The sequence below is a fragment of the Coenobita brevimanus genome, chromosome 67 (assembly GCF_032717465.1).
Source record: "Coenobita brevimanus isolate Jiangsu-jjx chromosome 67, ASM3271746v2, whole genome shotgun sequence".
Classification (NCBI taxonomy): Eukaryota; Metazoa; Arthropoda; class Malacostraca; order Decapoda; family Coenobitidae; genus Coenobita; species Coenobita brevimanus.
This window is the reverse complement of record NC_137020.1, coordinates 4,290,051-4,315,710: the sequence shown is the minus strand read 5'-3', so window position 1 is coordinate 4,315,710 and position 25,660 is coordinate 4,290,051. Positions and strand designations below refer to the sequence as shown.

The following is a 25,660-nucleotide window of genomic DNA, read 5'->3' as shown; positions in this document are numbered from 1 at the left end:
ATATTAACATCTACTCAGTAAAGGTGAGTTTACACACACGTTGCTCATAAATTAGGATATTAGTGGCGTGAATGTGCATGATTTCTCTAAAGGCTTGATAGTTTGTAAGGCGAAAAACAGGTATCAAGGTGTGAATGGAAGAATAATATTGCTTAGTGAAATGTGTTAAGTAGCCTCCTACACACACACACACACAAACACACACACACACACCCACACACACACACACACACACACACACACACACACACACACACACACACACAAATTTACATCACGGAAAAGGGTACGTCTCTTCTCTTACGCAAGGTCTGAAAAAAGTTGCCAGTAAATAAAACAGGAAGGCTTTACTTTGAGTCGTAATTATAAAGTTTGGTCTGAATATGAGGTGCAGGTGGGAAGGATGACGAAAAGACCTGGGTGTTTTTCTTTCTTTGTACAGTATGTCCAGTTCCGGGTATAAACTAGAGAGTCCATCCCCTGAGGAGGAACAATTTCCCTATGTCCTTCACGCCTTCACTTGTTACCTCTATGGTGCTAATGGCCACCGTCTACAGAGAATGCATGGGCTAGGGTTGTCTCATTCAGGAGTGACGTGATTTTTATTGCTAAAGTATTTTTTTGACATGTCGGTGAACTTTGTGCCAGGTAAGTAAAAGTCCATTTGAGAGAAACTTTAATAGTCAAATTTTCCCCTGATCCAGCGTGGGATCGAACTCACGTCATTTTGAACAGCAGAAACCTTCTCTAACCACTTGAATGTTATATTACTTGAAGGAGACTATCTAATAATCAGCTGGGGTTCTTGTCCACCGTGTAATGCTGGCCAAGGAAATAGTACACAGAAGCATTTTTAGATTGTGTTTATTGTCAAGATGCAACAGTTCCAGCCTGACATGGTCGTGAAGTATTTTCATCTTCACAATTAATATATATAATTTCAGTATCATATGTGGATGTAATTCTTCTATTAGTCCAGTTTCCGGCAATGTAAAATGAAATACACTTATGTGTATTTATATATTTGTGTATATATCTGCACACATGATTATGGGCACTGCCGCTCTCTCTCTCTCTCTCTCTCTCTTTATATATATATATATATATATATATATACATATATATATATATATATATATATAGTTACTACATGACAGTATTGTGATACCAACTCTAACGTATGGAAGTGAAGCTTGGACATTGTTGGAAGGACACAAGTCAAGAGTGAGAGCAGTGGAAATGAGTTATTTAAGAGGAGCCTGTGGAGCCACATGGAGAGACAGGCTGACGAATGAGGATATAAAGGAGCGTTGTGGTGTTGATGTGGATGTGATAGGAAGCGTTATGAGGAACACACTGAGGTGGTTTGGCCATGTGGAGAGGATGGAGGGTCAAAGACTGACGAAGAGAGTGTATGTGAGTGAGGTGGAGGGGGAAAGAGGGAGGGGGAGGCCGAGGATGAGATGGAGAGATGGGGTGGAGAGGTATATGAGAGAGGGGGGTGTGAGCTGGGAGCAGGGGAGTGAAATGGCGGGGGACAGGGCGACTTGGAGGCGATTTGTTTGTGGCCACCCCAAACGGGATTGAGGCGTCTGGCAATAGATATATATATATATATATATATAAGCCACACGGAATGCCAGGTAGGTTCAAGGTGGACCCCTCTCAAAGTGATATCCTGCCACTTCATGCTGTATAACTTATTTCATTCGCTAATTTATTTATGTTCTTTATTTATCTTTTTATATTTTATTATTTTTAGTTTTTATTTTTTGCTCATAGAAATCAGTCAAATGCAATAAAAGTCGTGAACGGCCACGTCCTAAAAATAACTGATTTTTTACTGGCATCATTTTCAAAACATGCCGGGGTTCTTGTGGATCGCACTGGCCCACCAAGGGTTAATCACTGACATTTGTTCCTTGCCCTGATACATAAGGGCCATTACCCCAGCTGCTTTGGGTGCCGTATAAGTACAATGGCAAAAACTAATGTTGATGCATCGGGCGACGTACATCAACTGAGCCAGGTCAGATATCACAGAGTAAAATTGGTTTGACTATTTTGGTATATAATGATGCCTTGGGTTCTGTTAATTGTCCATACATCCCTCTCGCCACTCACCTGCTCACTGACATGTGTTCCTTCTTAAAGTGCTACATTGTGTCATCAGTGTATGTGAGGAGGTAATACAAAATACGTGAGAAGTGAGTAAATAAAAAATATCTAGGAAGTCTGTGTAATCATTTCGTATTATTTTTGGGGTATTCATGTAGCAAAGTTACTTCATCTTACTAACTTATCTAATGTCGTAATTGCCAGGGATATTCATGTAACAGGTAGCATCGTAAGTACACGTTTATGAACAGTGTAATGTACTGTACAGTACCATTTCATAAGGCTATAACACGTTTCTGAAAGGGATCAATTGTACCCCGTTTCTCAAAAAAGTAAAAGAAAAGAAAAAGAAAAGAAAATCCATATTTTCAGAGGTTAAGGCAAACAGTTTTTCGATGCCCCAGCCCTCCCTAATGTCCCAGTCGTCCCTTAGAATACAGTCCACAACCGTCAATGTTCCATCCACCTCCCCAATATTATGCTGATAAATAAGGAGGGAAGAAAACGAAGAAGTGGGTTAGAGTCAAGGCTATCGGCTACATGAGGGTCTCTTAAGCACAACATTACTTTTTCCAAGTTCTAATAGTTCCCTGGAATATCACCTGCAGTTCACGTAAGGTACCCACTTATACGCTGGGTGAACAGGCGCACGAGGAAACAAACTTAACCTACAAATCTGGCTGGTTCGAAGTTTGAACTCGGGTCCTTCCAGTTGCGGTCTGGATGTGCTAACCACCGCACCACTGGCTATTCCAGGCGATAAAGGGTGGGACATAATAACACTCCACTTCCACTGTGCCTGGCGGTTTCTCGTGTGTTGTTGGGACGGCTCAGTGTTTTCAGTATCTACCCTGCATCATTTATTCATTTCTTACTCCCACTGCCACAACCACGCCCACACCAGCCGACTGAGCCGTCCTTTCAACACATAAGATGCTGCCACGTAAGTTACCAGTGGAGCGCTATATACGGACCAGCTTCAGTATTTCTCACAAGATACTCATAAAAATATTACTCCATTGTATCTATCTAGCTGCCTGATTACCTGCATGTCTATCTGTATATCTATTCGGATATGTCTGTGCATCCATCCACCTTCTCAAGCTCTCTAAATCTATCCATCTATCTGCTTCTTTATCTGTCTGTCTCACTGTCTACCCGTCTGTCCATCTGTCTATCTATCTATCTTTCTATCTATCAGTCTAGCTAGGTAACCCCACATATATAAATCTATTAATCCATCCAAATATCTGTATCTATCTATTAATCTAACTATCTGTTCAAATATCTGTCTATGCATTCATACATCTGCTCTATCTATTTATATATCTGTCTATCTTCAAATATCTACATGCATCCATCCATCTGCTCGACATATTTATTTATCTGTCTATATGATAATCTCTCTCTCTCTCTCTCTCTCTCTCTCTCTCTCTCTCTCTCTCTATATATATATATATATATATATATATATATATATATATATATATATATATATATATATACAGCTTCAGTGGTAAAGTGTGCGTTGTCGTACACTGAAGAACGAGGGTTCGCGCCCCGCCAGGGTAATGAACTTTGGGAGCGTTCTTCTTGCCACGTACTGCATTGGCGGACATCAGGGGTGCTGTGGTTGAACCAGTGTCGCATACTGTAAAGTATGCTTGCACCCAGTCGCCTTGCGCGGGCTGATTGTACTTGGTTCACAAACTACACACACATCCAAAGCCACTACAACACTACAATTACACTTACAAGCACTTTTCACCCTACATACAATCTCTACCAGACAGCCTAAGCCACTTGGTAGAGATACATTGGCTGTATCGTCCCCGCTTCGGTTGGGATAGGCCGGTCCTGCCGTGGATACTCAAACGGCTGATGAGATGATATATATATATATATATATATATATATATATATATATATATATATATATATATATATATATATATATATATATATATATATATATATATATATATATATATATATATATGCATCTACCACTGTCTATCAGTATCTATCTATTTCTTTCTATTCAGACATCTGCCTATGCATCCATCCATCTGCTCTATCTTCCTGTCTGTCTGTCTATCTATCTACCAATCTAGCCAACTGTCCCCATGTATCAGCATCTATTGATCCTTCCATCTGTCTATCCATCCATTTATCTATCTATCTATCTATGTGTCTACGTATGTCTATGGCTAGCTAACTCCACATATATGCATCCATCCATCCATCTGTCAATCTGTCTCTGTCTATCTATTTGTCTATCTGTCTATCTATGTATCAGTCTAGTTAACTGTCCCTACATATCCACACCTTTTAATACATCTGTCTATCTATTTTTCTGTCTATCTGTCTATATCTATCAGTTTAGCTAACTTACCCCGTATATCTATCTATTAATCCATCTATCTATCTGTCTGTCTATCTGTTTATCTGTCCATCTGTCTCTCTGTCTATATATCTGTCCTTCTATATATCTGTGTATCTGTCTGTCTGTCTATCTATCTGTCTGTCCCTCTGTCTCTCATTCGATCTATTTATCCTTGTATTCATCTATCTGTCTGTCTGTCTATCTATCTGCCCGTCTGTCTCTCTGTCCATCTATCTATTCTTGTATTTATCTATCTACCCATCTATCTATCAGCTTCATCATTTCCGTGTCTCCTATGTGAGCCGAAATAGTGCCTGGGAGACAGTGGCGCTGAGTGAACTGACCCCAAACATTTTCCTATAATAATAGTAATAATAATAATAATAATAATAATAATAATAATAATAATAATAATAATGAAGGGCCACTGAGGGGGATGCAAGGTTTGACTATTTCTTTATTCTTCGCAAGTACTTTATTTATAACTGTTATCATCATTATCATAATTATCATTGGTGTTATCTTTATCACCACCATCATTATTAGTTAGTAGTAATAGTAGCAGTAGTAGTAGTGGTAACAGTAGTAGCAGTGGTAACAGTAATAGTAGTAGTATCTTTATCATCATTATCATCATCCACCATCATACTCATCACGTTGTCATACATGGCTGTTTGGGTAGAATGAATAGGTAGATAGATTAAGAGATAGATACAGAGATTAACCAAAGAATGGATGGATGCATAGAGAAAAGGATGGACTTAGATAGACGGAAAGATAGACAGATGGATGGACAGATGGATAAATGGATGGGTAGATGGTAACACAGATAGACATGTGTGGATCGGAGGTCCTTCACCCCTGGGTCGCGGCACAAAATTGGGTCGCCGAGCCATATCGATTGGGTCAATAGGGAACTGCTGTGATTGGCTAGACTTTCCTTTGTAGTGCCTCAGTGACTGCACCGAGGATCCGAAATGCCCACAGTGTACTGGAATTCATATTAGGTTTTACTAGAAAGAGACTGGGGTGATTGAACCTTCTTTCCCCAGGTCTCCTCTCTTACGGTTTCTATTCTATCTGTGCCTTCATCTCTAGCTTCCTCTTTGGTCGTTCTGTAGCTGCTGTTGTAGACGGCCACCGTTCTTCTCCTGGAGTTATCAATAGTGGTGTTCCTCAGGGCTCTGTCCTATCTCCAACTCTCTTCCTTTTATTCATCAGTGACCTTCTAAGTCGTACATCTAACCCTGTCCACTCATACGCTGATGACTGCACCCTTCACCTTTCCATTTGCTTCCCGCAACGTCCATCTCAGCAGTTACTTGAACAAACAAGGGATGAGGCTATGGCACACCTAATGTCTGACTTGGCTCATATCTCTGATTTTTTTTTTTTTTATGTGTCCGACTCTGGACATAGGCTTCACAGCCTGCCCCAGAGGCCCAGTAGTCCTCCTACATTCTACACACCTCTACATGCCACCACTTTGGCGCTAACACCCACCGTCCATGCTGAATACATGCTAGGGTTGTCTCATACATGACTGGTGTATTCTTCTTCTTTTTAATGCATCTGAAATTCGGTTCTTACATTTGCCAATCCGACAAAATCTTCCACAGGAATACCCTCTAATTTTTAATAATATCCAGCTCAATCCTGCATCATCCTTAAACATATGTGAGGTTTCATTCTCTCGGAATTTATCTTGGAAAAAACATATTACCTCTCTTGTAAAATCAGCTTCCAAGAGATGGGGTGTGATAAGCCGACTCCGTACCTTCTTTACCCCTGCACAGTTGTTGACTTTATACACGGGTTTTATTCGCCCCTGTATAGAGTACAACTCTCATGTGTGGGGAGGCTCCCCACACACAGCTTTTCTCAGTAGGGTGATATCAAAGGCTTTTCGTCTCGTTAACTCTCCTCCTCTTCCTGGCTCCCTTCAACCTCTGTCTCTTCGCCGCACTGTTGCGTCTTTATCACTTTTCTATCACTACTTCAATGGTCACTGCTCCTCTGAATTGTCTGCTCGCATCCCTCCACCACTACGGCGGGCGCGTAGCACCCGTCTAGCAACAAATTCCCATCCTTTTTCTCTCCAATTCTCTAATGCAAGAGTTAACCGCTACTCCCAGTCCTTCATTTATGCAACAGGTCAGCACTGGAACTGTCTCCTTATGTTTGTTTTTCCTACTGCCCACGATCTCCAGTCTTTCAAACGCAGTGTGTCCAAGCATCTCGAAATGAATGGATCTTGAATTTGGTTCTCCGTTATCTTGTTTTTGTTTTTTTCTTGGAGGGAGCAGTTTACGGTCCCCTGGCCTTTGGCTCCTTCTTCCTTGCATAGAAAAGAAAATAGTTATCCATATAGTTTTCGTTTGCCTTCGTGAAACCTCAGCTACCGACAGGCACATACAGTATTACGTATTTTAACTAATAAAGTAACTTCCTTTACGTCACTGGTTATTTACCCCTCGCTGAATAGATTAAGCTTCTGAGTATGGACAGCTAACTGTGACTGAGAGCAGTAGGTTGTTCTCAATGACATCCGAGCCAACCACGACCTGGATACCAAGCTAACTAGTAAAGAACTGATAGGGCTATGCCTGAATACCTGGGAGAAGGTGTGTGTGTGTGTGTGTATGTGTGTGTGTGTGTGTGAGTGTGTGTGTGTGTGTGTGTGTGTGTGTGTGTGTGTAAATACCTTGTAGTATGCATATGAAAAGTGGATGCATAAACCAAGATATATATGAACATATTTTAAAAGATGTACATGAACGAACAGAGAAACACATCCACAATTGTATGAGGTGGGATCAGATGATTATTTTATATTCTTAGCCCCGTCATGATATTAAAGTAAGTTTAAGGTAAATTTGTTACCAAAATTATTTCATCATAACCTGGATATAATACAAGTGAAATTTATCCGTATGATAGATAGAGACTAACAGAAAGACAGACACAGACAAAGAGACAGACAGATAGATAGGCAGACAGATGGTAATACAGACAGACAGACAGACAGATGGTTAGATGGATTACCAGATCTATGAGGGCTGTAGATAGGTGGGTAGTTAGTTAGCTAGCTAGACTAATAGACAGATAGATAGATGGACAGACAGATAGGTAGATAGACTGATAAATAAGCAGATAGATGGATGCATAGACATATTATTAGATACAAAGATATAAATTTATGTACAGATAAACAGGAAGCTGGAGACAGGGAGGAGTAACATTTTTAAATGATTTTTTAAACCTTTTGTTAACTGACCACTTTGCGGGTTTTGGGCTAGAAGGAGATTCAAAATATCGACATTGATAATTTCCGTATTTCGGCATAAACTACGTCTTAAGTAAATAAATATCCTGTGAAAATACCTATGACATAATATCAAGTACTTGCTGAACAATGTTATGATTAGTGTTAGCTCTAAATAAGGAAAATAGTAAGCAATTTCTCAAACACTGTGGCAAGATGGACGGTCTTCGATATTGTACTTTCCTTCTTTACGTTAAGATGGAAGCATGCCACTGTTCAGCAAGTGTAGAAGGAGTCTCTACCAGGTTATGGAAGTTATGACTTGTAGACTTATAAATATTACATCAGGAACTCATGTTAAGAAAAAGACTCCCACGAGGACAGGCTACTTCACTGGAGGAGGGCCACCCAACGCTCTGGGAGTCTAGTAGTTCCCTGCCTCTTCTAATTTCTTTGGGAGGGAAGTAAGTGATCATCCATTTTCCATCACGTTACGCTAGGTTAAGGAATTCTCGGATCTGTGCACATAAAACAGTCGTCTCAGCTTGCTCTTCCTTAGTCTGCATACTTGCTTGGGAAACTGTCAGCACCAGTCAGTGCATTCAAGCAAGTGCCTGAATCATCAAAAACACAGCACCAGACATTTGCTCCTTTACCCTGGATATTACACAAGTATTTAATGTCAAAGCTATTTTCACACGATATTACTATGTTTTAAATTCTGTTTATCTATCTATTGCCAGACGCCTTAATCCCGTAAAGGGTGGCCACAAACAAATCGCTTCCATGTCGCCCTGTCCCCCGCCATTTCATTGTCCTGCTCCCTGCTCACACACCCCTCTCTCATATACCTCTCCACTCCATCCCTTCATCTCATCCTTGGCCTCCCTATCCCTCTCCCCCCCTCCATCTCACTCACTTACGCTCTCCTTGTCAGTCTCTCACTCTCCATCCTCTCCACATGTCTTAATACTGCGAATATTATTAATGTCCACATTCTCAATTTCCTTCCAGACCAAACCCTCACGTGGCTATTTTCCTAAGGCTATTACGACTCACTCCCACGTCAGTAATGTCCCCTGTGGTTGGCTGGATGTGAGTGTTAGGTATTCTGATCTTTAAGGAGTCAGTTCGGACAATATTAACATCCCCTGGTTCCTGCCCTCACTCCAAGCTGATTAAAACCCTCAGACATCAACATTATCCGTCATCACCATCATCATCATCATCATCATCATCATTATCATCATCATCATCATCATAGTCGTCATCATCATCATCATCACAAGTATTAGTTTTCTTGTCCTTCTACATCATCACCATCACAGTAATTAGTTTTCATCATCATCATCATCATCATCATAAAAATCATTATTCTTCATCCTCTACATCATTATCATCATCATCATCATCATCATCACAGTCATTAGACTTCATCATCATCATCATCATCATCATCACAGTCATTAGACTTCATCATCATCATCATCATCATCATCATCATCATCAGAGTCATTAGACTTCATCATCATCATCATCATCATCATCATCATCACAAGTATTAGTTTTCTTGTCCTTCTACATCATCACCATCATCACCATCGCAGTCATTAGTCTACATCACCATCATCATCATCATCATTATTATCACCATCATCATCATCATCATCATCAGTTGTTTTATTTATCACCATCATTATCATCATCATGATCATCATCATCATCATTAGTTTTCTTCATTTTCTCATCCATCCATCCATCATCCAATCTACATCATCTTTATCATCATTATTATCTCAATCATCATCACAATTATTAATTTTCCTCATCTTCTGCATCATCATCATCATCATCATTATCATTACAGTCATTAGTCATCATCTTTATCTTCATCATCACCATCATCGTTATTAATTTTCTTTACCTTTTACGTCATCATTATCATTATCATCACAAGTAATTTCTTCATCTTCATTATCATCATCATCACAAGTATTTTCTTCATCTTCATTATCATCATCATCATCATCATCACAGTCATTAGTTTACTCCACCTTCTACATCATCATCATTATCATTACTATCACTATCATCATCACAATCAATAGGTTTCTTCTTCATTATCATCAATAGTTTTCTACATAATCATTATCACCATCACAGTTATTATTTTTCTTTTTCAGAATCATTACCCTCGTTGTTCTTATCATCACCATCACCATCCCTCTCTCTTTCTCTCTCTCTCTCTCTCTCTCTCTCTCTCTCTCTCAACCTTACCTACACCTCGATTTTCATATCGGATAAAACAACAATAATTTTTCTCTGCTGAATACCATTGACCATCTAATACTTCTACACATATTTTCACCCCAATAATGTATCACCATGGGTTTAATGTGTCATCTGGGGTTTAATGTGTCATTTGGAGTTTAATGTGTCATCAGGAGTTTAATGTGTCATCAGGGGTTTAATGTGTCATCAGGGGTTTAATGTTTCACGTGGGGTTTAATGTTTCATTAGGAGTTTAATGTGTCATCATGGGTTTAATGTGTCATCTTGGGTTTAATGTTTCATTAGGAGTTTAATGTGTCATCATGGGTTTAATGTGTCATCAGGGGTTTAATGTGTCACGTGGGGTTTAATGCGTCATCACGGGTTTAATGCGTCATCAGGGGTTTAATGTGTCATCAGGGGCTTAATGTGTCATCAGGGTTTAATGTGTCATCAGGGGTTTAATGTGTCATGTGGGGTTTTAATGTGTCATGTGGGGTTTAATGTGTCATGTGGGGTTTAATGTGTCATCAGGGGTTTAATGTGTCACGTGGGGTTTAATGTGTCATCAGGGGTTTAATGTGTCATCAGAGATTTAATGTGTCATCAGGGGTTTAATGTGTCATCAGAGATTTAATGTGTCATCAGGGGTTTAATGTGTCATCAGGGGTTTAATGTGTCATCAGGGGTTTAATGTGTCATCAGGGGTTTAATGTGTCATCAGGGGTTTAATATGTCATCAGGGGTTTAATGTGTCATCAGGGGTTTAATATGTCATCAGGGGTTTAATGTGTCATCAGGGGTTTAATGTGTCATCAGGGGTTTAATGTGTCATCAGAGGTTTAATGTGTCATCAGTGGTTTAATATGTCATCTGGGGCGAGCTGATATGTTTGAGTTCTGCCTTCCACAACGAGGCTGACTAAAAATACCAGAGTGTAATCTATTGAAATGAATTACTAACCAAACCAACACCAAGAACAGCAGTAGGTTACGTACCGGTAGCCTAATTAAACTAGAGCCCTCCCCCAAGGGGGGATCCACACCAGCCACCAGTCGATATATCTAGCGCGGCTCGGAATATGACCTTGACCTTGACCTACTTTCACCAATTTCGAACTCGTAGATTTTCATCCCTACAACACACTTGTAAAACTTTATGATATCTTGAGCGGTTGCGAAGTTATCGTGGTAAGACACACCGACCTTGACCTGCTTTCACCAGTTTCGAACTCGTGATCGCTTTATCTTTTTTTCCCTACTACACACCTGTAAAATTTTCTGATTATATCCTAAGCGGTTGCAAAGTTATCGTGCTAACACACACACACACACACACACACACACACACACACACACACACACAAATTGAAAACAATACCAGCTTCGCTATCGCGGCTGGTAACCAACCCTGCCCTAACTAAATGTAGCCTAACCAGTGTGTCCCTAAACAGCTCTGTGAAGGCTAAATGAGCCCAATTTAAATACTCTCTAACTCAAACAATTATTACCCAAATTTTACCTAATCTATGTACCTCCATCTAACCTAACCAGCCTAAACAAATCTAACCTGTTCTTACCTAAGCCAGCCTAGGCCAGTTCCAAGCAGGTATGATGTAACTAAACCTAAAATATTCTAATTCCAACGTAACCTTACCCAAACTAACCCAAGAGACCTTACCGAAGTTTGTTGTTATACATGATTTGTAAGTCTCGTTCGTTAACTGGGTAACATCCACTCAATGCATTGGCCATCTCCCCTTCTCTCTCTCTCTCTCTCTCTCTCTCTCTCTCTCTCTCTCTCTCCACTGAATAACAAGCCAAATGGTTTCCTGTATTCCTGGAAACCATATACTTCGCTGGGTGGTAACCATATAACGAAATGACACCTGGTGGTTTAGTGGGTTAAGGCGGTCCAACTGGGTGAAGCCTGAATGGGTTCCATCTGAGGAATGGTAAGACTTTATTGCTGACATAATGCCACTCAGGGACGAGTGAAGCTGGTTACTTTTTTTTTTATGCAAGGAAGAAGGAACTAAAGGCCAGAAGCCCGCAAACCGTTCCTTCCAAGAAAAAAACAAAACAATACAAAAGAGAGCCAAATTCAAGATCCGTTCACATTGAGATGCCTGGACACACTGCGTTTGAAGGACTGGAGATCGTAGGAAGCAGGAAATACAGACAGAGGGAAACAATTCCAGAGCTGACCTGTTGCATAAAATGAAGGACTGGGAGTAACGGTTAAATTTTGCATTAGAGAGTTGGACAGAAAAGGGATGAGAGTTTGTTACTCTTGCCTTAAATGTCGGGACTGAGTAGCCTTGCCCCGGACCTCTACGCTCCTATTTAAAAATGGGATTTATGATGATGATGATGACTATTAGCAGATGATGTTCTTTACATTTCGAAGGACTTTTCAAGCAGAAGGGGTTAAGCAGGTGTTGCCTTGATAAACCCATTAACAATTACACGACTTTCCAAAATCTAAAAAACTTATTTTCTTTTTTATGTGCCTGACTTTGAGCATAGGTTTAATAGCCCATTCCTAGAGGCCCAGCAGTTCTACGTATCATACACCTCCACATGTCACTTTTTCAGCACAATAACCCACCGTCTATAGTGAATACATGCCAGGGCTGTCTCTTACAAGATTAGGGTACTGGCATTAGAGGGAGTGTTTTTGTATGTCAGAACGTCCTGTTGTAGATCAACAATGTGTATAAGAACGAAATCCAAATCCTTAAACTGTTCCCTGTCCCAGCCGGGATTCGAACCCGCGTCTGGTGGGACTGCAGACCACCTTCCTACCAACTCAGCCACCACCTCTTTAATTAAGCCAAAATATACACCGTTTTATCGAAGTGTTTGGAGTAGTGAGTGTCTAGGACAGGAAATAGCGTTATAGAGGACATCCATTCATTTAATGTAGGGCTTTCCTTTTCATGAATGGGAGCAGCCTGACAGAATCCGAGTTATTAGCAATGAATGAGCCCTCTCTCTCTCTCTCTCTCTCTCTCTCTCTCTCTCTCTCTCTCTCTCTCTGTGTGTGTGTGTGTGTGTGTGTGTGTGTGTGTGTGTGTGTGTGTGTGTGTGTGTGTGTGGAGACAGACAGACAAACAAACAAACATTTATGTCACCCAAATAGCAGATACATTCACATATGGAAAGATAGAGAGGATTTTAAAATATAACACACACTGAACAGTCTTTACACACAAAACACACATACAGAATACACGAATTTTATTTTACACTAACTCGGCCTAGATATTCGTCCCTCTCCAGTTTAGGTCACGTTGCTAAGCGGCGGAAAAAGACAATGCTACCTTTCTTCATCCTTTCAATAACACTTCTTCGTGACTAGCATCATATTCTAGTGTTAATCCTTCTCCACAGCTCAGCAGTTAGTATCTAGCTAAGGTAATTTTAGGCCAAGTTAAAGTGGAACGACTATCGCTCTTGGGAAGCTTATGCTCCAGATATCCGCATTCTCCCTAACGCCTCGTCCTTACCAATTGATTCTTAGATATGACTGGTAATATCCTCTTCTACGTTACCTTTTCAGAGTATGGCGATAATGGAAGGAATTGTGTAACAGAGAATAGGACAATAAGGTGTAATAACCAAAATAAATGGGTCAGGAAAAGGTGTTAGGGAGCTTCCTCAACCGCCGGGAATACAGGCTACAATCAGCTGAGATAACTGTCTGGCATTAACTGGGAAAAAACAGAGTTGTCCGAATCATGTGAGGGTTAAAGTGATGGTGTTTACTCTCACTCAGGCTCCTATCACACACACACACACACACACACACACACACACACACACACACACACACACACACACACTTACAAAACCACATCTCTGCTTATTGCCGTGTGAGATGAACGCAGGAATCATATGCCCATCTATCTATTGCCAGACGCCTCAGTCCCATGTATCGCTTTTTTTCTGCCATTTGGGCGCCTTCCCTCCAACTCACACCTCCCTCTCTCATATACTGTATGTCCACTCAGTCCTTCCATCTCATCCTTATAATACTATAGTCGCGGCGCACGACTCTGAGGTTGTCCTTATCGTACCCTGGCAACCTACCATTCGAAAGTGTGTCCGATTTCGTATCAGATTATACACGAATCATATTATTCTGCACGAATATATTATACACGAATATCATTATACTCGAACATATTATACATGAATCACAGGCGTCTCATATTATACACAAAATCGGACGCACTGTAGAGGGATAGGTTGCCAGGGTACGATAATAACAACCTCAGAGGTCGCGCGCCGCGACTATAATGTTACTACACTGTTATAATTCTGGACTAAAATTGCCGTCTCTTCATCTTGAACTCTGTGTCGTGACAATAGATTTGTATTAGAATATGATGCTAGTCATGAAGAAGTGCTATGGGAAGGATGCAGAGCCGTAGTACTGTCTTTTTCCACCACTTGAGTTACGGGAATTAGACTGCAACAGGACGAAAATCTGGGCCAAATTAAGGTGAATGGAGTATAGGCCTGAAGTCTGTTGCCTTAAGAATGTACGCATGTGTAGCTGTGTGCCTTTACGCACAAAAACTGTGTCATTCATTTATTAGTTGTGATGATGATGATGATGATGATGATTTTATAAGAATGATGATGTTGATGGGGATCAGGATGACGACTATGCTGCTGCTGCTGCTAATAATAATAATGAAAAACGATTTTATTTGCCTTGCGACTAGTTTAAAAAAATATTTCCACAAATCATTTAACGACAAAAGAAATATTAAAATTTTTGTTTTCATTTTTTTGGGGAAATTACCAAAGGTTGCAAGTCTACAATGTTGTTCCTCCAATAATAATAATAACATAATAATAAAAGGTAAATTCAAGATCCATTCAATTCGAAATGCTTGAGCACATTGTGTTTAAAAGACTGGAGGTTGTAGACAGAGGAAAATACAGACTGGGGAAGAGTTGCAAAGTTGACGTGTTGCAAATATCCCGCCTAATTCATTGTGACAGTACAGTTTAGGGACTTGAATCTCACTAACCCAGAAAATAATGGTCAGCACAGAAACACCTTGAGCGATAAAAATTGATGTACTGCATGGAATCGTAATTATGTGGCAATTTTAACAGGACTATAACATGTGCGCTGGTTCGTCTTTAAGCTTCACATTTTCCTCTCTCTCTCTCTCTCTCTCTCTCTCTCTCTCTCTCTCTCTCTCTGACTTATTTTTTTCTCTTTCTGACCTCTTCTTCTCTTTGACCTCTTTTTTTTATCTCAGGCCTCTTTTTTTTCTCTGACCTCTTTTTCTTTCTCACCTCTTTTTCTCTCTCTGACCTCTCTCTCTCTTTGACCTCTTTTTCTCTCTGACCTCTTTTTCTCCTCTCTGTCCACTCTTTTTCTCTCTGACATCCTTTTCTCCTCTCTGACCTCTCTTTTTCTCTCTGACATCATTTTCTCCTCTCTGACCTCTCTTTTTTCTCTCTGACTTTTTTTCTCTCTGACTTTATTTTTCTCTGACTTCTTTTTTCTCTCTCTCTGACCTCTTTTGTCTCTCTGACCTCTTTTTTCTCTCTGACTTCTTTTCTCTCAGACTTATTTTTTTTCTCTGACCTCTTTTTTCTCTCTCTCTCTTTGACCTCTTTCTCTTTCTGACTTCTTTTTTTCTCTGACCTCTTTTTTCTCTCTGACTTCTTTTTTTTCTCTGACCGCTTTTTCTCTCTACCTCTTTTTCTCTCTGACCTCTGACCTCTTTTTCTCTCTGACCTCTTTCCCTCTGACCTCTTTTTCTCTCTGACCTCTTTCCCTCTGACCTCTTTTTCTCACTAACCTCTTTTTCTCCCTGACCCCTTTTCTCACTGACCTCGTTTCTTTCTGACCTCTTTTTTTTTCTCTGACATCCTTTTCTTTTTTCTTTCTGACCTTTGTTTCTGACTTTTTTTTTATCACTAACCTCTTTTTTCTCTCTGACCTTTTTTTCTCTCTGACCTTTTTTTCTTCTGACCTTTTTCTCTCTGACCTCTTTCTTCTCTCTGACCTCTTTTTTTCTCTCTGACCTCTTTTTTTCTCTGACCTTTTTTTTCCTCTGACCTCTTTTTTTCTCTCTGACCTCGTTTTTTCTCTCTGGCCTTTTTTTCTCTCTGACCTTTTTTCCTCTGACCTCTTTTTTCCCTCTGACCTCCCTTTTCCTCTGACCTCTTTTTTACCTCTCTGACCTACTTATTTCTTTTTGACCTATTTTTTCTCCCTGTTTTTTTTTCTTTGACCATTTTTTTTTCTCTCCGATCCCCCCCCTTTTTTTTTCTCTGACATTTTTTATTTCTCTTTGACCTCATTTTCTTTCTCTCTGACCTCTTTTTTTCCTTCTCCATTTCCATTTTTTCTCCCTGACATTTATTTTCTCTCTCTGAGCTCTTTTTTCTCTCTGACCTCTTTTTTTCTCTCCGACCCCTTTTTCTGTCTGACCTCTTTTTTTCTCTCTTTTTTTCTCTCTCTGACCTCTTTTTTTTCTCTCTTTTTTCTCTCTCTGACCTCTTTTTTTTTCCTTTTTTTCTCTCTCTGACCTCTTTTTTTTTCCATTTTTTCTCTCTCTGACCTCTTTTAATTTCTCTTTTTTCTCTCTCTGACCTTTTTTTCTTTTTTTTCTCTCTCTGACCTTTTTTTCTTTTTTCTCTCTCTGACCTCTTTTTATTTCTCTTTTTTCTCTCTGACCTCTTTTTTTTTCTCTTTTTTCTCTCTCTGACCTCTTTTTATTTCTCTTTTTTGTCTGACATTTTTTTTTCTCTTTTTTCTCTCTCTGACCTCTTTTTTTTCTTTTTTTTCCTCTCTCTGACCTCTTTTTTCTTTTTTTCTCTCTGACCTCTTTTTTTTTCTTTTTCTCTCTCTGACCTCTTTTTTTTTCTCTCTCTGACCTCTTTTTATTTCTCTTTTTTCTCTGACTTTTTTTTTTCTTTTTTCTCTCTCTGACCTGTTTTTTTTTCTTTTTTCTCTCTCTGACCTCTTTTTTTTTTCTCTGACTTCTTTTTCCCTCTATCTTTTTCTCTCTGACCTTTTTATCCCCCTGACCTCCTTTTCCGTGACCTATTTCTTTTCTCCCTGACCTCTTATTTTTTCCTCTGACCACTTTTTTTCTCCTCTCACCTCTCTTTCTCTCTGACCTCCTTTTTTCCTCTCTGACCTCTTTTTCTCACTAACCTCTTTTTCTCTCTGACCTCTTTCTCTCTGACCTCTTCTTCTCTCTGACCTCTTTTTTTCTCTGACCTTTTTTCCTCTCTGACCTCTTTTTTTTCTCTGACCTCTTCTTTCCTCTCTGACCTCTATTTCTCTCTGACCTTTTTTTCCTTTCTAACCTATTTTCTTCTCTCTGACCTCCTTTTTCCTCTCTGACCTTTTTTGTCTCTCTGACCTCTTTTCTTTCTCTCTGACCTCTTTTACTCTCTGACCTCTTTTTTTTTCTCTGACTTATTTTCTCTCTGACCTTTTTTTTCTTTCTGACCTCTTTTTTCCTCTCTGACCGCGTTTTCTCTCTCTGACCTCGTTTTTTCTCTGACCTATTTCTTTTTTCCTTACCTATTTTTTCATCTCTGACCTCTTTTTTCTCTGACCTATTTATTTGGTTTTGACCTATTTTTCTAACTTTTACCCACTTTTCTTCCTTTTTGACCTTTTTTTCACTTTTTTCTCTGATCTGTTTTTTCCGTTTTGACAAATTTTTCAAACTTTTTTCTCTCCGACCTATTATTTCTTTCTGACCTATTTCTTTCAATTTTTTTCTTTCTTACCTATTTTTCTCTATTTCTTTTTTCTTCTTTTTGACCCATTTTTAAACATTTTTTCTCTGACCTTTTTTTTTCTTTTTGACCTATTTTTTAAACTTTTTTCTCGGACCTTTTTTTCCTCTCTGACCTTTTCTTTTGACCTATTTTTTAAAACTTTTTTCTCGGACCATTTTTTCCTCTCTGACCTCTCTCTCTCTCTCTCTCTCTCTCTCTCTCTCTCTCTCTCTCTCTCTCTCCTACCTCCGTTTGTCTATCCTCGTACACTCTGGCTCAAGACCGTCACTGCCCACACCACCACCACCACCAGCACCCACTACTTGCTTCTTGCCTTCTTTAAGTGATCTGACATAAGGGAAACATTTCTTGGTTTATGCTTAGCTAGTGAAGGCTGTCGTCTGTATTCTCGTCAGTTTAGAGGACTCCCTAATAGCTCTTCCTTAGCGATTTATTTTTGATCTATCTATCTATCTACCTATAGCCCGACGCCCTAATCATGCAAAGGGTGGCGGCAGACAAAACGCCTCCAAGTCCCTCTGTCAGCCACCATTTGACTGCCCTCCCCCTAACTCACTCCCTATCCCTCTTATACCTCTCAGCTCCATCCCTCCACCTCATCCTTGGCTGGTTAATATAAATTAGTATGTTATTTATGATGAGTATGGTGGTACTTCAATGACTTACATGACACAGACGAAGACAGTAAGGAGCAATATATAAATCGCTTCTGAACAGGTGTTAGGGAGCTTCCTTTACCGACGAGAATACGGCCTAAATCTCAGTCCTCCAGTTCGAAGAGGGTATGAATGATAGAACATTTATTTGTTTATTTGTTTGTTTTTATTGTAGAAGTGTTGAAAGGGTGTCGAGCACTAGTGAATTCGTTACTGGAAGAGCTGGCGGTTTAAGGAACGAAAGACGTTATTATTATTATTATTATTATTATTATTATTATTATTATTATTATTATCGTTATATTATTTCATTATTATTATTATTATTATTATTATTATTATTATTATTATTATTATTATTATTATTATTATTATTATTATTATTATTATTATTATTATGGGTGTAGCAGAGAGGAAAAGTTTGAATGTAATGGAGATGAGGTGTCTGAGGAGTATGTGTGGAGTGACGCGTATGGATCGAGTGCGGAATGATGAAGTGCGAAGGAGAACTGGAGATGTTCGGGAGATGGCTGGTAGAGTTGAGCAGAGGTTGTTGCGATGGTTTGGGCATACGGAGAGAATGGATAATGAGCGATTGGTGAAAAAGATAAGTAGATCTGATGTGAGAGGTGTAAGGCTGAGAGGAAGACCACGAATAGGATGGATGGACAGTGTGAAGAGAGCGCTGGATGCGAGAGGGATGTCTGTTGAGCAAGGAAGAGTGGCTGTGCGTGACAGAAATAAATGGAGAGAAATTGTGAATGAATAAGTGATGACGCAGCCCTGAGGGGATATTCTCCCGCATTTGGTCTGATCAGCTATTTCAGGTCAGGTGCGGGTAAGGGGATGAGTCTGTTATGATGTGGCAGGGGTAAACCAGCTCTGCTGTCGGGCCCTGCTGCAGATGTCACTGATTGCATTGCGCAGTTGACCCTTGTGCAGTGTGGTGCGGTGAGGATCTGTCCGTTCTCCCCTTTGGGGCTAAGATGCGAATGAATGTGTTTGAATGGATGAGTAAATGGGGAGTGTGTCGTCCTGTCTCGGCTACCTCCCTTTCCTTGGGGGAAGCAGCCTAGGTATATAGACAGATAGATTATTATACATTCATCCATTCATCCATCATCAAATCCTACGTTGCCCCATGAGGAGCGTAGGAGCCTCAGGCTAGGCAAGTTGGTCTTGACATTTAAGATGAGAGTGACCAGCTTCACTCATCCTTAAGTGGCATTACGTGAGCAATCAAACCCAACCATCCCTTGGACATAAACCTTCACACGCTCAGTCCGGGTGGAGCACCGTAATTACCCACTAAACCACCAGGCGCCAAAATCTGATTATATGGTTACCACCCAGCAGAGTTAATGGTTTCCTGGTGTACAGGAAACCATTTGGCTTGTCGCTCACTGTAGAGTCACCCACAGGCAGAAGGAAGAGGAAAGAATGAAGGAAAGAAAGACAGAAGTGGGAGTGTATAGTCAACCGTAGGCAGAAGGACGAGGAAAGAATGAAGGAAAGACAGAAGAGGATGGAAGGAAAGAAGGCTGGAAGAGAGGAAAGGGCAGACACCTGAGAGCAGCACTACATCGAGTGAGTGGATGGTGAGAGCCCCCATCTACCACAAATTATTATTGTTATTATTATTATTATTATTATTAATATTATTATTGTTATTATTATTATTATTATTATTATTATTATTATTATTATCATTATTATTATAATTATTATTATTATTAAAATGAGTAGAAAATTATGTGGTGGCCACACTACGGAATCAACATAGACGTCAATGGAGTGAAGCTGAAAAGAAATGACTTTTTCTCCCTGCTCCCTGCCTGGGATGGTAGTTTCTCTTTAAGCCTCGAATGTTTAAAAATGTAGTTTTACAACCTGGCCTTCCTCCCTTAGGGTTGGTGGCCAGGACCCTCACTGCCAGCTTGTGTGCACGGTCAGGCTTATTGTTGTTTTGCCTCACTAATAACTAAGCTTCTGCGAAATGCTCTTGAAACTGGTAATTGAACCCTCTGGTGCAGAAAAGATCTTCCTGTTTTGCTCTTGCACACTCCAGATGGATATATTTCTGGTGGGAAGAGGTCTCGTGTCCTCTAAGAATTAAAAAACATTCTCCTTTAAGTCTTTCAGTTTTGACAAAGCTCTTATCCGTTTCATTTCTGCTACTGACAGATGAGTATATTCGGCTTAGAGGTGGCTTCTCGTCATCTAAGTCCAAGGGTTAAGCCAGCCTAAGCCGCTAGATATATCCTGTATGTCCATTGAGAAGGCACAGTACTCTACCCTGCAGTCCTATGCGTTGAGTCTGCCAGGTATATTCCCTCAATATGTTTTTATAAAGTGCCCTGAAACTTCTGAACATCCCTCTCATTCAAGGATAGAGGTTCAGTTTGCCCTTCTGTAAGTCCAAGGCAGATATCCTTGTCGGGTAAGGAGGCTCCCTAACACCTCTTCCTCAGCGATTTATTTTTGGATATGGCTGGTTAATATCCTTTTGTATGTTGTTTATGCAGAGTATGACGATACTGGAAGGATTTATGCAACACGGAAATGGACAGTAAGGTGTAACAAATAATAACTCGTCTAGAAAAAGATGTTAGGGAGCTTCCTTGCCGACGAGAATGCCACCCCAGGCTTCGGAGTTTACTATGATGCTTCAGTTCGTTGCTTCAAGTATCATCAAGTAAACCAAGGTAAACTCCTGTATATCTCATACCTGGATGGTGGTTCATTATGTCTGTGTTCTCGATCAGTTTTTGAGCTATCTTCCATTACCCTAGTTCAACAAAATGCTCTAGAACTTATGTAAACCAGCTGGATTCGATTATGATCACGCTGGAGTAAGGACGGTGCTTGAACTGCCTCGTTTACATGATGATGTGATGGGCAGTACATCCAACCCACACCTGGGAGAAAAATTAGATCGATTTCTGTGCTGGAAGGGCGCTTGGGCAAACCTTAAATCCCCAGTGTTCCTGTTCATCAAGCACTACAACTCGAGACCTAAATATAAACTCATTACTGCAGGTTATGGTCCAGAGAGGTCAAATAGATGTTTTAGTGACTTGTACAATCGGGGATAAATTGTCGCCCTCTTTACCCTTTTTACTCTTCCTTGGCCTAATGTTGCCGTTTCTCCCTGTTGGATTCTGAGTGGTAACGCGAGAGTAACACTGGAGTATGATGTTAGTCATGGAGAAGTACTATGGAAAATATAGAGACCCTTATCATTGTCATTTTCTGCCACTGACCTACGTGAAGGAAACTACAAAAAGACGAAAATTTAGGCCAAGTTAAGGTGAAAGGAGTAAAGTTCACTGGGCAAACTTTTCACTCAAGGCTTGTTCAGTAGTTTCCTCTCTGGCGCATCACATCACAGAGAATCACCAGTTTGAAAAGAAACATGCGATGCCTCTCTCAGGTTAGGAATATTAACCAGGAGAGGAAAGTGAGAAGGAGAGTAGGTGAACAATTAAGCGAACTTGCATCCCTGAGTAGTATTCGATAGTTTTCATTTCTAAGCTTTCCTGTTTTTTCCCTTTTCAGGTTAAGTTAATGCAAGAGCGTCATCAGTGCGTCCTAAGCAGTTGTGTTGGTCTGGCGTTATATGGTCGGGTGTTCGTCGGCTTTCCATCCCTCACCTCACCAACGTGAAGGAAGCTGTGAGCAATGTTGACTGAGCCTGAATAATACAAATGATATATGTGCTGACTGAAACAAGATGCATAAACTGAGTGAAACGAATTATATATTGACTGACGATACATATAGTGAATGATGCAAACTCTATAGTGACTGAAACAAGATACGTGTAGTGAATGAAGCAAATTATATACTGAAGAATTCGCGTGATTTAAAGGAATAAACAGCAAGTAATTTATGTTGACTTAAGCATGTGATTTATATTAATTAAAGAAAAGGCTTCACGGTTCACTCCTGAAAACAAATACTGCATATTATATCGTAGACGGATGAAAGTGAAGATATTGTATATGTGAAACCAGTGTCATATTAGTAAAATAAAATCGTGTATGTTTCCTAAATAAGTAACATTCATTTCACAAACTTTACTTTTGAAGATGAATGGGAGTTGCAAGGTTTGGTGAATGAATTTGGGACAGTGTGTAGGAGGAGGAAGCTGAAAGTTAATGTAAACAAAAGTAAAGTTATGGTGTTTGAGAGGAATGAAGTCACAGAGTGTGCAGTGAGGTTGGATGGTGAGGATATGGAGAATGTGAGTGCATTCAAGTACTTGGGTAGTGTGATGAGTAAGGATGGAACTCTGGGGGATGAAGTACGTGAAAGGGTACAGCAGGGAAGAAAGGTTGTTGGTACACTGAAAGCAGTGATGAGAAATAGGGAGGTGAGTATGGAAGTTAAGAAGTCACTGCTTGATGGTATTGTGATCCCTACCCTGACGTATGGAAGCGAGGCGTGGACCTTGCAAGAGGGGAACAAGTCAAGAGTGAGAGCAGTGGAAATGAGTTACTTGAGAGGAGCATGTGGAGTGACGTGGAGGGACAGGTTGACGAATGAAGAAGTGAAGGAACGTTGTGGGGTAGATGTGGATGTGGTTGAAAAGATTAGGAGAAATACACTGAGGTGGTTTGGACATGTGGAGAGAATGGAGAATGAAAGACTGACTAAGAGGGTGTATGTAGGTGAGGGAGAGGGAGGGGTAGACCGAGGATGAGGTGGAGGGATGGAGTTGAGAGGTATATGAGGGAGGGGGGGGTGAGTTGGGGGGAGAGGAGTCAAATGGTGGGTGACAGAGTGACTTGGAGGCGTTTTGTCTGTGGCCACCCTTTGCGGGATTAGGGCGTCGGGCTATAGATAGATAGATAGATAGATACTTTTTAATTCTATGTAGCGTGAGAAACATATTAACTTCCATGTGGAGAGAGAGAGAAAGAGAGAGAGAGAGAGAGAGAGAGAGAGAGAGAGAGAGAGAGAGAGAGAGGAGAGTGTAAGTGAGTGATTTGGAGGGGGGGATATGGAAGGGGAGGCTGAGAATGAGATGAATAGATGGAGTGGAGAGGTATATGAGAGAGGGAGGATGTAAGCTGGGGGGAGGGCAGCGAAATGGCGGGGGACAGGGCTACTTGGAAACCAATTATTTGTGGCCACTCTTTACGGAAATAAGGAGTCTGGCAATAGATAAGTAGACAGATAATAAAGTAAAATCATTGACCCTGCAATAACTGGCAAATAAAGTGTTATCAGTGAGATGAGAATAATAAACTTGGGTCATAATAAGCGCTTGACAGTGAAAATAATTGAGTCTAGAAATAGTCAGCGCTTTTGGGTTATTTACAGTGTTTCATTAATATACTCAAAAAAATGCTCAATTCTAGACCATCACATAAACATCAAACCTAAAAATGCTCTTATCTATGAATACACCGTTTAAACAGTGCAATTATAACAATGCTTTACACGGTGATGGAAAATGATAATGTCTACAGTATAATACTCAGCTGATGGACAGTAACATAGGAAAATATATCACTCAAAAAAGTTACAATAGTTTTTGCCTCATGTGTGCGTCACTGTATCTATTTTGTTCTCATATACCCCTCCTACTTGGCCCTCAGCTACATCGTTCCAGGGAGAGAGAGAGAGAGAGAGAGAGAGAGAGAGAGAGAGAGTCGCCTGATTGAATGGTTTAAATTCCTCAGATGACAAACGATTCAATTCAGTAAAACACACACACACACACACACACACACACACACACACACACACACACACACACACACACACAGAAAGGCTATCTTATCTCTCCACAGAATATTGGAACTTGTACATAATGACAAATAATCTAAATATATAAAAACGTAGACAGTACAGCAATAAACTCTAAATAATGGCGAGATACAAGGGACTGGAATTTAATATTAACATTTCAAATCCTTAATGTCTTGAATTTGTGAACTAGATTTGTTTTTCCTAGATTTTGAGTTTCCTTTTACTAATTTCAGATGATTTTATTTAACATCCGAAGGACCTGTCGAAGTGAAGGGGTTAATGAAGGTAGTATTTAACCCCAGGCTGTAGAAGAGCAAGAACTAAGTATAACGAAAAATATGCCAAGATAATCCACTGACTGACTTTTGATTGACACAGAAAAAAAAAAGTTTATTAATCAAGTCAAGGAGTCTATATTTACAACCTAAATTTACAGACTTTTTTCACACGAGACTCAAGTGAAAAAGAGTTGTGGAAATGTGTAAAAATCGCCTCCCTTCAGTCACAAGGCCAGGGTGTTATAGTGATGTGAAGACCTTAACACACACCTACTGCCTAATTAGCCTGGTTTTATTCCTGGCTCTTCCGTGCATCGCCCAAGCTTCAGATGTGATAAGAATAGGTGAGTGTGATGGATTCTCTCTCTCTCTCTCTCTCTCTCTCTCTCTCTCTCTCTCTCTCTCTCTCTCCGAATTATCACATGTAATTTGAGCAGGTAAGTCTATAATATCGTATGTGGTAAAAGGCAATTGGTTCTTAGGGCTGAGGATTGACCGCCGCCACCCAGTGCTTCACCCTCGGGGATAGGAGTAGAAGGCAATGACAGTATTAAGTGCATGTGGAATTTTGATGTATTTGTGAGGGCGACTTACGTGATGCAGTTCAAGTACATATTACAACATTCTGGGGGACTGTATTTGTGAATGGCAGAGCCTCTATATGTCATCCAAGGAACTTTTGTAAGGTGCCAACACACGCAGGGACATACTACTAGAGTGGCTGTCTTTACTATCGACTCTGTTTATGTCATCCAGGGATCTTCAACATGCTGGGAACACGTGGTACACATAAGTAGGCACGATACTGCATCCTCTTAAATGCCCGCCCTCACGTGGGACTGAACTCAGTTATGGATTATTACTATAGGTGTTTCACATTAACTTGGCCCGAAATATCGAATTATTGTGGCATCTTTATCCTAGCTCATTTCCGGAATTAGACAATATCGTGGCTCCTCATCCTTTCCATAGCACTTCTTCGTGACTGGAATCCTATCCTAGTGTCAGTCTACTGTTACAACTCAGCACTGAAGATGGAGATGGCAAGTTTAGACCAGGTTGGAGTAAAATGAGTTTAGGTGCACCCCCTCCCACCCCTCCTCAGTTTTAATCGTTACACACGATACGTG

General features: G+C 40.2%; 1 protein-coding gene across 1 annotated transcript in view; it reads left to right on the top strand.

The window, feature by feature from the left end:
* Positions 1-626: 626 nt before the first annotated feature.
* LOC145405497 (glutamate receptor ionotropic, kainate 2-like) overlaps positions 627-25,660 on the top strand; it is a 128,373-nt gene continuing 103,339 nt past the window's right edge. Inside the window, exon 1 of the mRNA XM_080276846.1 lies at positions 627-648. Within this exon, the coding sequence (XP_080132972.1) occupies positions 627-648 (22 nt within the window). The remainder of the gene's footprint in view (positions 649-25,660) is intronic.